At 46.7% G+C, this 13,987-nt stretch overlaps 1 protein-coding gene across 1 annotated transcript in view; it reads right to left on the reverse strand.

Annotated features, from left to right (window-relative positions):
* Positions 1-382: 382 nt before the first annotated feature.
* LOC146208542 (aspartyl/asparaginyl beta-hydroxylase-like) overlaps positions 383-13,987 on the reverse strand; it is a 34,289-nt gene continuing 20,684 nt past the window's right edge. The window contains exons 12-14 of the mRNA XM_084594676.1: positions 9,220-9,311; positions 4,477-4,607; positions 383-983 (exon numbers count right to left, since the gene is read on the reverse strand). Of these exons, the coding sequence (XP_084450802.1) occupies positions 833-983; positions 4,477-4,607; positions 9,220-9,311 (374 nt within the window). The 3' untranslated portion in view covers positions 383-832. The remainder of the gene's footprint in view (positions 984-4,476; positions 4,608-9,219; positions 9,312-13,987) is intronic.

Here is a 13,987-nt window from a genome sequence, read left to right on the forward strand (position 1 = left end):
GGGGATCTTTAACATGCACTGATCATACAGATGCCTCTCCATTTCACCTCCATCAAAACGCAGCCGGCGGCCGTCAGGTTCGAACCTAAGTTGCCGCTTCTCGATACATGTAAAATATATGAACTTGTGAAAAATCTGTCACCTGCTTTTGGGCTACCTACTAGACTTGCAAATGAAAGCAGCTCTATCTACTTGCCAAAGCAAGTAAAGCGGTTTTGACCCGCGTTATTCTGCTGCAATTGTAAGTAACGAGAAGGCGGATAAAAACGAATAAATATGGTTCCACTGATGACCCCATAAATGGCTACCAGCCACTACCACCCTTCCCAGTCAATACGGCTGATTCAGAAAAGGAATGAAACGTATAGAATTAGACAGCCAATCCAGTATCAACAGGTAACAAGATTTTATTGAAGCAGCAGCATTTATGATTCACCCAAGGAACACTGGGTTCATAACATGGACATCACAGAGAGTTGCAAGAATATGAAACTCATGAGAAATTCATGAAGTCCTAAGGCTCATTACCAAGCATATGTGCCATTGTGTGCACTGTCACCTAATGAATGGGATTAGCTTTTCTGGCCGTACAAAAGAATAGCAGCCTCTTTGATTTCTTTGGCAGGGTCCCAGAGAGCTCCAACAAAGGTGAAACCTTAGCTAGCAAGCCTTTCATAATAAATAAAAAAATGTGTATTCATGTGGACCACAAGGCAGTATTTCAGAGGCTAAATGCTTTCAGAAAATGCAGCTTTCAATTATAATAAATGCAGATTTTAAGAATTGGGCAACAGAGATAACTGACAAAAAAAAACTTGTATTCGTAAAAAGACTAGATTGGTGAAAGGCTGGCTTTCTGACTGGCTGAAAGGTCAGGGTGCCAGAAATCCACAATAAGTACTATCCGCAAACTCTCTCCTTCATGCCAAACCTCGTGCTCAAAGGAGTCGTCAAACATCAGCACCTTGCCTTCTTCCCATTGCCTGCAAAAAAGGACAGAAATTTGAGAAAACGTTCACACAATATACCCTAGTCACAATTAAAATACAAGGAAAAAATCTATTTACACAGTTAATAAGACATTTGATCCACAAATGGAGAAAGACCACATCACGTCAATCAGTTCAGGCATTGTGGCATCTCACTCGAGAACATTGAGCTCTGTTTTCTGTCGCCGAAAGCGACAACAGCGTTGCAACCACTAGACCAAGAAATTATCCGTGCATTCAACTACAGATACCAAAAATGCATAGTTGAGTGGCTCCTAGTGAACCTACGGAAGAAAGAAAATCTCAAGATAAATTTGCTAGGGGCAACCCAGATGATGAACCGCACCTGGCAAGACTAACACGCAACACAATCGAGAACCGTTTTCGGCATGCCGGACTCTGTTGGGTGGGTGCAGAATCCACCAGCACCGCGAGAGCGGCTGAAGAGAACAAAGAGTTGGCTGCTCTTTGTCAAGAACTTTCCCGCATTCCTGATGCTGTGCCAAAAGAAGTCTGTTTTGAAGATTTGGTGGCAGTTGATAACGAGGTAGCCGTGACGGCAACCCCACTGGATGCAGGGGCCAGATCCCGCGACGGTTCCGTTCGGGAACTGGTTCCTTTCGCCGCTCCTAATTGGTTGCTGTGTCACGTCCGGCGTGACCCCCAAAACTTCCGGAGGTGGCTCCACGTTTTTCGCCTACGTCACGGAGCGGCACGGGGCGGAGCCACCGCTCCGAAAGGAACCGTTTTGCCGGCCGGCGCAGGAACCGCGACGAGTTGGTCTGCTTCGAGATGGAACCGCTCTGCGCTCGCTGTGGCGCCTCATGGCCGTAGTCGAGCGACGGCGCGCGCCGCGCAGCTGCTTGAGTACGGCCGTGGTATCATTTTTTTTTTGTGTGTGTGTCTTTTTTGGGCAGCGCTTTGCGGGTTTAGTAAACTGACGCAGTAAAAAAAAAAAAGAAAAACGAGACAACGCCTTCTACATGTCGCAGGAGGTTTTGCGGCAACACTGGCTAAGGCTGCGTGCCGATCGCGAAGCGAAGTGGGGACGAAGGGGCATGCCGGGCTGCCGTCAGAAGCAAAGGTGCTCTACGCGCTTCGATCGCTACTTAGCGATCGGGAGCTCGGCCAACAGCAGTGCGACCATTTGAATCCGGCAGTCGTAGAGACAAATAATTCGCGTCCCTAAGTGCGGACTGAGTTTTCCCTCCTTCTACATCAGCGGAAGGGGAGCAGACGGTGGCTGACTGGGTCGAGTGCAGTCGGATTCCATGTGTCATCGGCTGCGTCCTACATTGACAGCTATTCACGGAAAGGTCGCGCATACTCACGACGCTTGAGCGGCCGATAAGGCTACGGACGCTGCCCCGCTTCATAGGCAGGCGCGGACTCCCCGGCGCGGTGCCAGTATCAAGCAGCTCGTTCGTACTCGCAACGGCGGCAGCAACTCCTCCGTCAAAGAGCTAGCGTGATTCGGACTGCATACTACGGGCGTTGTAGACATCGTTATTAGGATATTTGCCACTCTGTGCGAAAGGCAGAACTTACAAAAACTTCACAGCGAGCGAGAAAGCAGACGACGCCGCCGCGCGCGCAGCACCATCTAGCGGCGAAGAAAGGTACTCATGAGCCAAGATAATTGCTTGGCAGTTGTTAACAGGATGCTTCTAAGAATATTTCAGTCTATTATTCACTAGTTTGCATTACCATGTAATTATTAGATTTATTTCGTGCTTAACACCACTTTGGTACAAGTATTTGGTACCAGAAAAAGCCACATGCTCGTGATGGACACGCCTACGATCTGGGGCCATCGCTGATTGGCCGCTGTCTTTCCCGTCTTCGTCGTGAGGTGGCGCCCGCTGTCTTGCTGACGTCAAATTGACGTCATCTTGAAAGAGAACGGTTCCCGAAAGGAACCTCCGCTGGATACGGCCCCAGAAATCGTTGCTGATGTGCTGGCGTCCAGTGACATGGAAGACGAGGAGCCGCCGCCGCAAGATGATTACCCTCGCCCTACATTTGCTACATTTGCTGAAGCACTTTCCAACAGATGTGCTGCGCCTCTACTGTGCCAACATCAAAGAAAGCGGACTTGAGTTGGTTGACATTCTATCACGTGTTGAGGATGCAATTGAAGTTAATGTTGCTAGGTGCTCTGTGCAATCTAAAATAACCGCCTACTATATTATCGATGCAGCACATACGACGAGGACGAGAGGAGACAAAGACACAGCACTGTCTGTGTATCCTCTCATCCTTGTCGTATGCGCTGCACCAATACTAGTAGGCTGTTATTTTAGATTGCGCAGAGCACCTAGCAACATCAACTTGAACTACATTGTCTCCTCTCATCCTTGTCATATGCGCTGCACCAATACTGTCTAATCAACATGCCCAAGCGTCTACCTTGCCTACTGCAAGTAAGTGCAGATTGCTGAACAATAAATTGCTTTTGGAGGAGATTATGCATAGTGAGCGGTGTGGCATTACTTTCATTAGCAGGTTTTTTTGCCCGACGTCTTTTTTTTTTTTTTTGCCCTACTTCGCAATATTCTGTATACTGAACTAGGTACTGAAATTCGTTAAAAGCGGGTTCGGCTATAACGAAATATTTGATATATTGAACTAATTCCGAAAAATAACGCTGTTTGTTATAACCGGGTTTGACCATATACAAGGTTTTCAAGCCTTTTTTTAAGACTCTTAATCACTGTTTCCTATTTATAGTCCTGGTTCCAGCAGGCTGTAATTATCAATAACTCTACTGTGCCACAATGGTGGGAATGCACAGGATACCAGTAAACTATGCATACATAAAATTGTATCATTCCGTTATTACAAAAACGCAGCACAACAGCTTCTAGTCAAGCACTCATGAGAATGGTTAAAGATAGTGCTTGTTTTGTTTGATTTAATGGTGTTTAACACCTCAAAGCGACTCAAGCTATGCCTGGGATACTGCTTGTGGCATAGTGGGTAAGCGTTCTAGGACGCACAAGACAGCAGTTCAAATTCCTTGCTGACATAATGTTTTATTTCATCATCATCATCTTCTTCGGCCTGACTATACCCACTGCAGGGCGAAGGCCTCTCCCATATTCCTCCAATTAACGCAGTCTTGTGCGAGTTGCATCCACTTGACCCCTGCGAACTTCCACCTAACTTTCTGCCGCCCCCTACTACGCTTTCCTTCCCTTGGAATTCAGTTTGTTGCCCTAATCGACCATCGGTTACCCTTTCTTCGCGCTACATGCCTTTTTAACGCTTTACTTTTTTTAACTTAACGCTATTTTGCACTCAAGACTAACAGCATGTAAATTATTAACAATTTTTTGTGGTGACAGTTATAGTCCAGGCCAGATATTGAGAAGCTGCGAGACATGCCAAAGGGCATAACCAGAAGCTGTGGTGCTGTTCATTTGCAAAGACTGGTTTGTGTCCTAAAATTAATGATTGGTGACCAGAGATCCAAGCTTGAACTGACCTCGTCTCATTGGCCACTCGAATCCGAACTTTAGGTGGCACCACGAGGCCGAGATGCAAACGAAGCCTGCAGTTTGTCGGCCCGACATGCGCCCAAACGTGGGTGCCCGGATGCATGAGTGAGAACTTTGCCTGGAACCAAACAAAAAGTGCTCATCAGACATAATGTGCAAGAAAAAAACCCAAGTGGCCGCCTAAGTACCCTTAAAAGTTGACGCAACAGCATTGCAGTATGAACATTAAGCACTACTGCTAAGTAGCTATCTTAATCTTCTGCTAATTAGTAGTCATCATTTGTAGTGCTAATTAGTACAAGGTCACATGACATGGCCACAAGAGCTGCAAACTCAGGTAGCTTCTTTGATATGGGCGGGTGAGATGGGAATCAAATCCTGCCCCTGAAACGATAATTGCAGTAATATCCTAACGCAACAAATTCATTGAGGTGGTAACTGTAGCTATTCGAGTCAAATTTAAAAGCTCTACATGAAGCCTATAATTTACAAATAATTTTTATAAAGTGCTCCTGGCGACCGCTCGCAACTGATTAGGGCAAAGCCTTTCTGCGCTCTCCTTCCATCTTGACGTCAACTGGGCTTTTTAGGTACGCACACTCACTGGACGATCCCAAGTGATGCGGGCCGGACGAGCGTCGTGACTTTTCGTTTTTCTTCCGCGCCGGCATGCGCTAAGCTCAGGGGGAGGAGTGTCATTTTTTATCACTAATATGTTCAATGTTAATTAAACTCTTGCATTACAGAAAAGACTGATGGAATAACTACTGCTCGTGTGCGTTTTCTAGTTGTAAATAGCTTTCCATGGTCCCTAATAAGTAGTCGTCATTTGTAGTGCTAATTAGTACAAGGTCACATGACATGGCCACAAGAGCTGCAAACCCAGGTAGCTATGGGTTTGCAGCATCAAATCCTGCCCCTGAAACACTTCATCAACCTTTGGATCCTTTATTGGTCAAGAGGTAGGCGGCGTCACAAGGTCATGTGACATGGCTGTGTGCTGATTGGTCAGCAGATGTATGACATCACAAACCTCTCTCAACGAATTAGGGAGTTCCATGACAGATGCAGGGTGCCAGCAAACCAATGGGGAAGTTTCGTGACTGATGGCAGATGCAGGATGCCGCCTGGTTTTCCTCACAATGCAGATTCCAATATAAATCTTGCATAGACTTCATAGCAAGTACACAGCTATTATGAAGGCATATCACTTGTGTATACAAGAAGTCTCCTTTTAGGGATTCTGAGTACTTTAAAACCAGGTCTGTATTTGAACAAAGATTATAATACAGTAGAATCTCGATGATACGAATTCCAAGGGAGCACGCAAAATATTCGTATCATCCCGAATTCGTTTGATCCAAAACAAGTCAACTTCCACATGGGAATGAATTGAAAATGAACCAAACTTTGTTATGGCGAACTACTTGCGACCGAAAAAGTCCGTAATGCTTGTCTGCACTTTTTTGCTGTTGATGTCGCGGACAAGCTCCGCCTGAAAGGCATAAAACTGTGCCGCGGTTTCGTCGCTCACGCTGCCCCGGCACTTACGGTGCGGCGCAGAACATCCAAAGCGTGAAGAGTATCTGCCGTTGACGGCGGCTGATCACACTCGTCGTCAGCGTCACCATCGCTGTCAGGCTCACTTTCGCAATCATTCGCTTCGTTGAGCTAGTCTTCAATAGACCTCAGCCCACAGGTCGCGACGTTGTCGTCCGCGGTAACGAAGTCCCGAGCCGAAGCTTCAGTTTCCAGATTGTCCCAGCCATCAATCGTGAGATCTTCATCTGGCTCTTGACAATCTCCTGCCGAAGCCGCATCAAGTCCGATGGCAAATCCGCACTTTCTAAAACAGTTCGAGATTGTGTCTGAAGTTACACTAGCCCACGACATGGCTAGAAAGTGCAAAGTATCTAAGAGACTGATCCGCAAGTTTGCTTTTTTACGGTCAATTTTCGCCAGCAGACGACTCACTAGAAATCCTTTGAAATGATGTTTCACATTTCTAATTATCCCAGCGTCCAGTGGCTGAAGATGGCTGGTAGTGTTCGCCGGCAGGAACCTAACTTTCACGTTATTGAATGTCATTTCCTTTTGGGTGGGCAAAGCACTGGTCCACAAAAAGCAAAATTTTCCGGTTTCTTGACGCCATTTTCCGATGAAGGCTTGTCAAGAACTCGCAGAAAAAATCTCCAGTCATCCAAGCCTTTCAGTTAGCTTTATAAAAGACAGGCAAACGCTCCGCAGATCGGAAACACCTCGGTTTCTTCGACTTACCGATGACGGTAAGCTGGAGTTTCTCGGATCCATCCGAGTTGCAGCAAAAGAGTACTGTTACTCTCTCCTTGCTTTTCTGACCGCCCTGGCATGCCTCGCCTTTTACGCACAAACTTCTTTCCGGTTGAAGGTTGAAAAAGAGGCCCGCCTCGTCGGCATTAAATATGTCGTGTGGCGCATACTCCGAAATCAGCGCCGGCAGCGTGTTCAGCCACTCATCTACAGCTGACTGGTCCACTTTCTTGCCTTCACCTGAGACGACCCGGTAGACAAGTCCGTGCCGCTCCTTAAACCGGTGCAGCCATCCCCCAGACGCTTGGAAATTTTCAATTCCAAGCGAAAGCGCGACAGTGTCGGCTTTTTCATTTAGCACCTTGCCGTCCACGTTGACGCCGGCCGCTGTCACTTCGCGGAACCAAGTCAGCAGAACCTCTTCCAGCTTGATATGGGTCGCTGTTTTAGCCTGCTTCACGTTCGCACCGAAGTGCCGCACATTCTTCAAGATGCCATCTCGCTGCCCGGCAATGGTGCAGAGCGTCGACGGTGCCAACCCTAGCTCTTTTGCTAAGTTGACACGCTTCTTCTTAGGGTTTTTGTCAACCCTCTTCAGCACTTCAAGCTTTTCTTTAAAAGAAAGGGCTTTACGCTTCCGCGACATTTCGGCAGCAGCGAACGCTTGAGTCTTTCTAACGTCTAGGGCACTTCACGTCACAGCAAACGACAGAAAGAAGCGGCGAACGGAGAACTACCAAGCCTCAAGGTGAACTATGCAGGGGCAGCCAGCATCACAGGCCTCCTGGGAACAGCCGGCGAGACGTTTTGATAGACCAATGAGCTGCCAGCAAATGAGTGACGTACACGACTGGGCACGTGCCTCGCCTGGGCCGTCCTTGTCTAGTGCTCGTCGGTTTGCTATGAAAGGGAGGTGGGGATAGGGTGGCTAGTGGGGTGAGGGGGTTTGGAGAGGAGAGGCAGCGGCCGCGGTGGGTACTCTCTCCCCTGAGAGCTCTTGCGCTGAGCTGCTCGGTGGCTTTGTGCATTTGTACAACGTTCGTTCGTATCATTCGTGGCGGGGGGGGGGGGGGGGGGGGGGGGGGGAGAGGAGTTAGCAGTGGCCGCGTCGGTTATGTTACCCTCTTGAGGCCAGCCGCGCCGGCCCGCTCGCATGCGCGGCTGGTTTGCACGTTCGTATCAACCGCGGCGGGTTCAGAAATTCTTCGTATCACCCCAAATCTTAACGTATTCTATGCAATGTAGTCCGTTCAAAGCATTCTTAAAATTCGTATCATCCCGAAATTCGTACCAGCCGTAATCGTATCATTGAGATTCTACTGTACAGTCAAAACTCGATTTAACGAAACCCGATTTAACGAAAATCTCGATTTAACGAAGGTATCCTAATTCCCCTCAGACGTCTATAGGGTTCAATGCTTTGACTAACCCGAAATAACGAAACCGATTCCGTGATCTGTCCCGATTTAACGAACCTTTTTTCGAAAAATACAGGTGAAAAAGTGTGAATTTTTGGTCTATTTTGTAGACAGCACCCCAAAATTTATTTATTGCGAGTCAGCGGTAACAGCGCGGAGCATCTTCATACCGTCGCTTTTTTCAAACTGCGCGGCGCAAAACGAGTTTTAATTTTGAGTCGAGCTCACGAGATGGCGCCAGCAGTAAAAAAAAGTTTCGTGCCACATTTCATAGATGGCGCTGTTGAAGTTCGCGTGTTTTTTTTGTGTGTGTGTTTGTGTGTTGTGCTCTGTGTTAGCTCTTGTGCGGATTTCCCCGTGCCTTTGAACGCACGTCTTTGTCAAGCTCAGCTTGTTAGGCCTCCATCAGTCTAGCCTTGCTATTGTGAACGCGGACGTGGTGTGTGCGAGCAAGCGCGCCGCTAACCCTCCTGACTAGCAGATGGAGCCTTGCAAGAAACGAAAAAGGCTTACCCTGGACGAGAAAGCGGACATAATTCGTGCTGTGACAAGTGGACAGAAGAAATGTGACGTGGCTGCATCACATGGCATTCCAGCGAGTACTCTCTCCACAATATTGAAAGGGACTTGACTTTACTACTTTTAAAACGAAAGTACTGTTTAAGCGGGTACGTTTTAACGAGGTTTTACTGTAATCGAATGTACTGAATTATGTGCCCAAGAAATGCCTCATTCAATTTAACGAAGTTCTCGATTTAACGAAATAATTCGCGGCTCCCCTCAACTTCGTTAAATCGAGTTTTAACTGTAAAAGGTTTTCGTCTGTTGAGGTTTTTGCCTTCAAAAATTCCTAAAAGTATAGCAATCATGAAAAAAAAAAAAGAAAAACAAACAAACAAAAAAAACATCATTGTCATTTTAGTCCAGTCATGCCTGGCAGTACTTCCAGAGTTAAGCCAGACTCAACAGCCTCTAGTACTCTCTTAGTCGCTACATCTTGGCAATCCCAGTGACCCTACTTACCTGGCCTCTCTTACAGCCTGCAGCGTCTGGTATCTTGCTTATCAATGCACATGTTTTCGGAGCCAGTCTACAATTTCTCTCAATTTTTCGACCTGAAACAAAGCATGTCTTCCATTAACATCTCAAATTAAAACAAAAGTGATCATGGCATTCCTATCAACAGATATGAAGACTCCATTGCTAAAATGCATAGCCTCTGTGAGAAGTTAAATTGCGCCGAAATTATGAGAAGTTCTTAGTTCTTCATTACGTGCACATACATTTATTTATTTATTTATTTATTTGGAAATACTGCCAATCCCAATCAGGATTATTGCAGTAAGGGCACACAAATTTGGAAATACACAACAAAAGTACAAAAATATACAGCGTTACAATGGTTTGAAACAGTAGTACAGTTAATAGCAAGTATTTGATAATAACGGATTACAAATAACATGAGAGTAACTAAAAAAATGCCTGAAAACACACCACAACGAAGCACACTTGACATTAACATAATGCATGAGAAAATTGCTTAATATTTAGAAAACATGACAGCAATTCAATAAGTGCCTTTGTGAGTTGTTTCGAAGAAATATTAATGAACTCATTTCCATAAATACCATTATCTGCCACAGTGGGCTCTGCAGCATACGATGGTAGATGAGATCTTAACATCCAAGGTTATTTTAACCCTTTGAGTGTTATTGCCATATGGGTACCATAGACGAATTCCGTCCCACAGGGTTTTTGCCCTCCGCATACTACACTGAGTGTGCGTTTGAAATTTTGCACCCTGAACAGACGCGCTTACTCGGAGGTGCTGCCATTTCTAGAATGTACAAGTATTAAAAATTGTCTATGCTACCATCTTGCGAAGAAAAAGAAAACTGACCACGGCCATCGTGTTGCAGTGTTTGCAGTGGCGCACCCTCCCAGTTTCAGTTTCTTCACGCGATCGCAACAGACACACAAAATTCGATCTCTACCTTTGTTAGAACTACTATAGCGGAGGCCCATGAAGATCTAGGACTTGCAAGATAAGTGTTGAAAAATTATTTTAACTACAATTATACAGAAAAAAAAAAAAACTTATTGTGACCTTCGGTGCTACGTGTAGTTTACGGCGACTCGCCCTCGCAGTTTCTTTTTCTCCGCCTGATAGCAAAGGAAACCCAACAGTTATCTCTATCTTTGGTTGGACACTAGCAGAGGCCCATGAAGGTTGATTTTTATCTTTGTTGGTGCTCTTTGCTTATCACCACTCGAGAAGTGTTATTGCTCTCCCACTTAGTTTCATTGATGCTATGACTGTTATACTCTCCCTATATGCCTTTCGCCTATTTTTTTCCAAACTTCCACAATTTTGTTTGTTTAAAATCGGTAATAAAAAAAATGTGACACTGGGCGAAAAAAAATATTTTCGACACTCAAAGGGTCAACAGCCTAAAATCAAACAGGTCAAACAGACTAAATATAGCACTAAAACCTCAAAATCAGAACATTTTTACATTTCATGACCATTGCAAAGCAGTCACAATAGCCATTCTAATTCTACGAGAAAACTAAATATGTGCTGCATTACTATAGATTTAACATTTGAAAAGGTATGAGCGAGCAAGCAATACTCAGCATGTTGCCGTGCAAAAAAAAACTATGGCTTCGTCTTAAAAGGGGGCGCTACAAATTTGGTTGGCCATATACATAAAGGTTACCATGATTTCGCAAGATCAAAGGAACGCAAAAATAGATTGCCACCACTTCAAAAGCAAAGGATGGTGATGGCAAGTGCAGCTTTTTAGCAGATGATTCCAATTCCAGATAAAACTAATCATCTCTTCTTTGTTGCTCTCATGGTGTTTCCAATGCATATTTACGGCCATCGTCAATGTCACAACATTGAACCAGAGTGGCAAAGAAACATGTCAGAGCTTTGCTATGCCTCTTGGTGCAAAACAAAACAAGCAACAGCAGAGTAAACAAAAATCCCCCTCTACCAAGAAAAAAAAAATTCACTATTTGTCTGCCACGCTCCTTTAACGAATTATTACCTCATGGGTACATGTTCCACATGGAGCAAGAGCATCCGTGGGTGGGCAAAAGCTGCATACAGTTGAATCCCGCTACAGCTGAATCCCGCCACAACGAATACCGCCACAACGAAATTTCTGCGACAACGAATAATTTTTTATTCCCCGCGAGTATCCTATAAGAATTAATGGCCTAATTTCTCTGCACAACGAACCATTTTTGCAGAGCGTTTCCGCTTCAACGAAATTTTCGCGTTCAAAATCGAAACCGAAACTAGTTTTATTGGCGAGAAGTCCAAGTGAAATCCAAAGCCACATTAAGCATGAAATCACGTGATTGCAGTTCCGCCATTTTGGCTTTGTGTCGTGGTCGCGTTGTTCACTCGCTGCCTTTCTCTTCGACAACGACGAGTTTTCATCCGCAGGACACGATGGCAACGCAAGTGAAAAAACGCAAAACTCTTTCCCTTGAGCAAAAAGCTCAAATAATCGCCCAAGCAGAAAGCGGAAGGAAGAAAGCGGCAATTGCTGAAGACTTCGAATTCCTACAAAGTTCGCTGTCAACGATTCTAGGCAATAAGGACAGCGTGAGAATGGCACTTGCTTCAGGCACATCCTCGAAGCACAAAAAGGTGACGCGGCCCCTCCATGAAGAGTTGGACAAAGCAGTGCATGCGTGGTTTGTGGAAGCACGAGCCAGCAACGTCCCCCTGTCCGGAAGCATCGTTCAGCAGAAAGCCTTGAACTATGCATGCCTACTTGGCATTGATGATTTTAAAGCCAGCATTGGCTGGCTAAACCGTTTCAAGGCCCGCCATAACATTGTTGGAAAAGTGTTGTGCGGCGAGTCAATGTCAGCAGACGTGGACGGAGCAGCTGCTTGGAAGGCGAGTAACATGGCCGGAATTTTAAGCAACTTCGCGCCTGCAGACATTTACAACGCCGACGAGACCGGGCTATTCTACGAGATGTTGCCGGCTAGGACGCTCGACTTCAAGGGGCAGCGCTGTCACGGCGCCAAACACAGCAAAAAACGCATCACAGTGCTGCTTTGCACAAACATGGATGGCTTGGACAAGCGTCCGCCGTTAGTCATAGGCAAAAGTGCCAAGCCGCGCTGTTTTAAGGGAACTCGTAGCCTACCTGTGCAGTACAAGGCGAACAACAAGTCATGGATGACCCGCGCTATTTTCACCGAGTGGATGATGGCATTCGACCGCGACATGAAGCGGCAGGGCCGTAAAGTTTGCTTGCTTTCGGACAATTGTTCAGCGCATCACTCCGACGAAGTCAAGCTCACTAACACGGAGCTGAGGTTTTTCCCTCCCAATTGCACGTCTGTCTTACAGCCTCTCGATCAGGGCGTGATTCTTACCCTGAAGCGCGCTTACCGCGGGAGGTTAATTCAGCGGCTGCTTTTTAACACTGAAACCGGCCGAGACACGAAGGTGGACTTGTACATGGCACTGCAGATTATGTCTGCTGCCTGGAGCACACTGGGGCGCTCAGTAATTGTGAACTGTTTCAGGCACGCCGGATTTGCCGAAGGTCGACCCGTACACTCTGCTGGCCTAACACCAGGCGTTACAGACGACGACGAAGAGGCGTCACCGGCTCCGGGGATCGCGGCCGCCTGGAAAACGCTGGGAGAAATAGGAACCGTGCCGCCTAATCTCGAGCTCGACGAATACATCGGCGCTGACGCTTGTGTTGTTGTTCACGAAGATGTGAGTGATGAGCAGATCATAAAAGCTGCCCGGAATGATAAGGACTCTTCCGATGAAGAAGACGACGACGTACAGGAAGCGCCGGCTGCGGCAACCGCCGTACAGGTGATGGACGCTTTTGATGTCATCAGGAATTTCGTTGCTGTCGGAGACGACGATGTTGCAATGGGTTTGCTGACCGAGTGCGAAAATCGCGTGACGGCGTTGCTCGCCGTGAAGCGTAAGCAAACCAAGCTTACAGATTTTTGGCATTAAACGCCTTTGCTGCTGCTTGGGCAATTCTTTCTGCGTTTCACGTCAAATTTTTGCGATAACGAAGTTCCGCGAGAACGAATTTTTTTTCGTGCACCGTGAATTTCGTTATAGCGGGATTCAACTGTATAACGAAATTCACGGTGCACGAAAAAAAATTCGTTCTCGCGGAACTTCGTTATCGCAAAAATTTGACGTGAAACGCAGAAAGAATTGCCCGAGCAGCAGCAAAGGCGTTTAATGCCAAAAATCTGTAAGCTTGGTTTGCTTACGCTTCACGGCGAGCAACGCCGACGCGATTTTCGCACTCGGTCAGCAAACCCATTGCAACATCGTCGTCTCGGACAGCAACGAAATTCCTGATGACATCAAAAGCGTCCATCACCTGTACGGCGGTTGCCGCAGCCGGCGCTTCCTGTACGTCGTCGTCTTCTTCATCGGAAGAGTCCTTATCATTCCGGGCAGCTTTTATGATCTGCTCATCACTCACATCTTCGTGAACAACAACACAAGCGTCAGCGCCGATGTATTCGTCGAGCTCGAGATTAGGCGGCACGGTTCCTATTTCTCCCAGCGTTTTCCAGGCGGCCGCGATCCCCGGAGCCGGTGACGCCTCTTCGTCGTCGTCTGTAACGCCTGGTGTTAGGCCAGCAGAGTGTACGGGTCGACCTTCGGGAAATCCGGCGTGCCTGAAACAGTTCACAATTACTGACCGCCCCAGTGTGCTCCAGGCAGCAGACATAATCTGCAGTGCCACGTACAAGTCCACCTTCGTGT

The sequence above is a fragment of the Amblyomma maculatum genome, chromosome 1, assembly GCF_055883805.1.
Source record: "Amblyomma maculatum isolate TAMU_Amacu chromosome 1, ASM5588380v1, whole genome shotgun sequence".
NCBI classification, from domain to species: Eukaryota; Metazoa; Arthropoda; class Arachnida; order Ixodida; family Ixodidae; genus Amblyomma; species Amblyomma maculatum.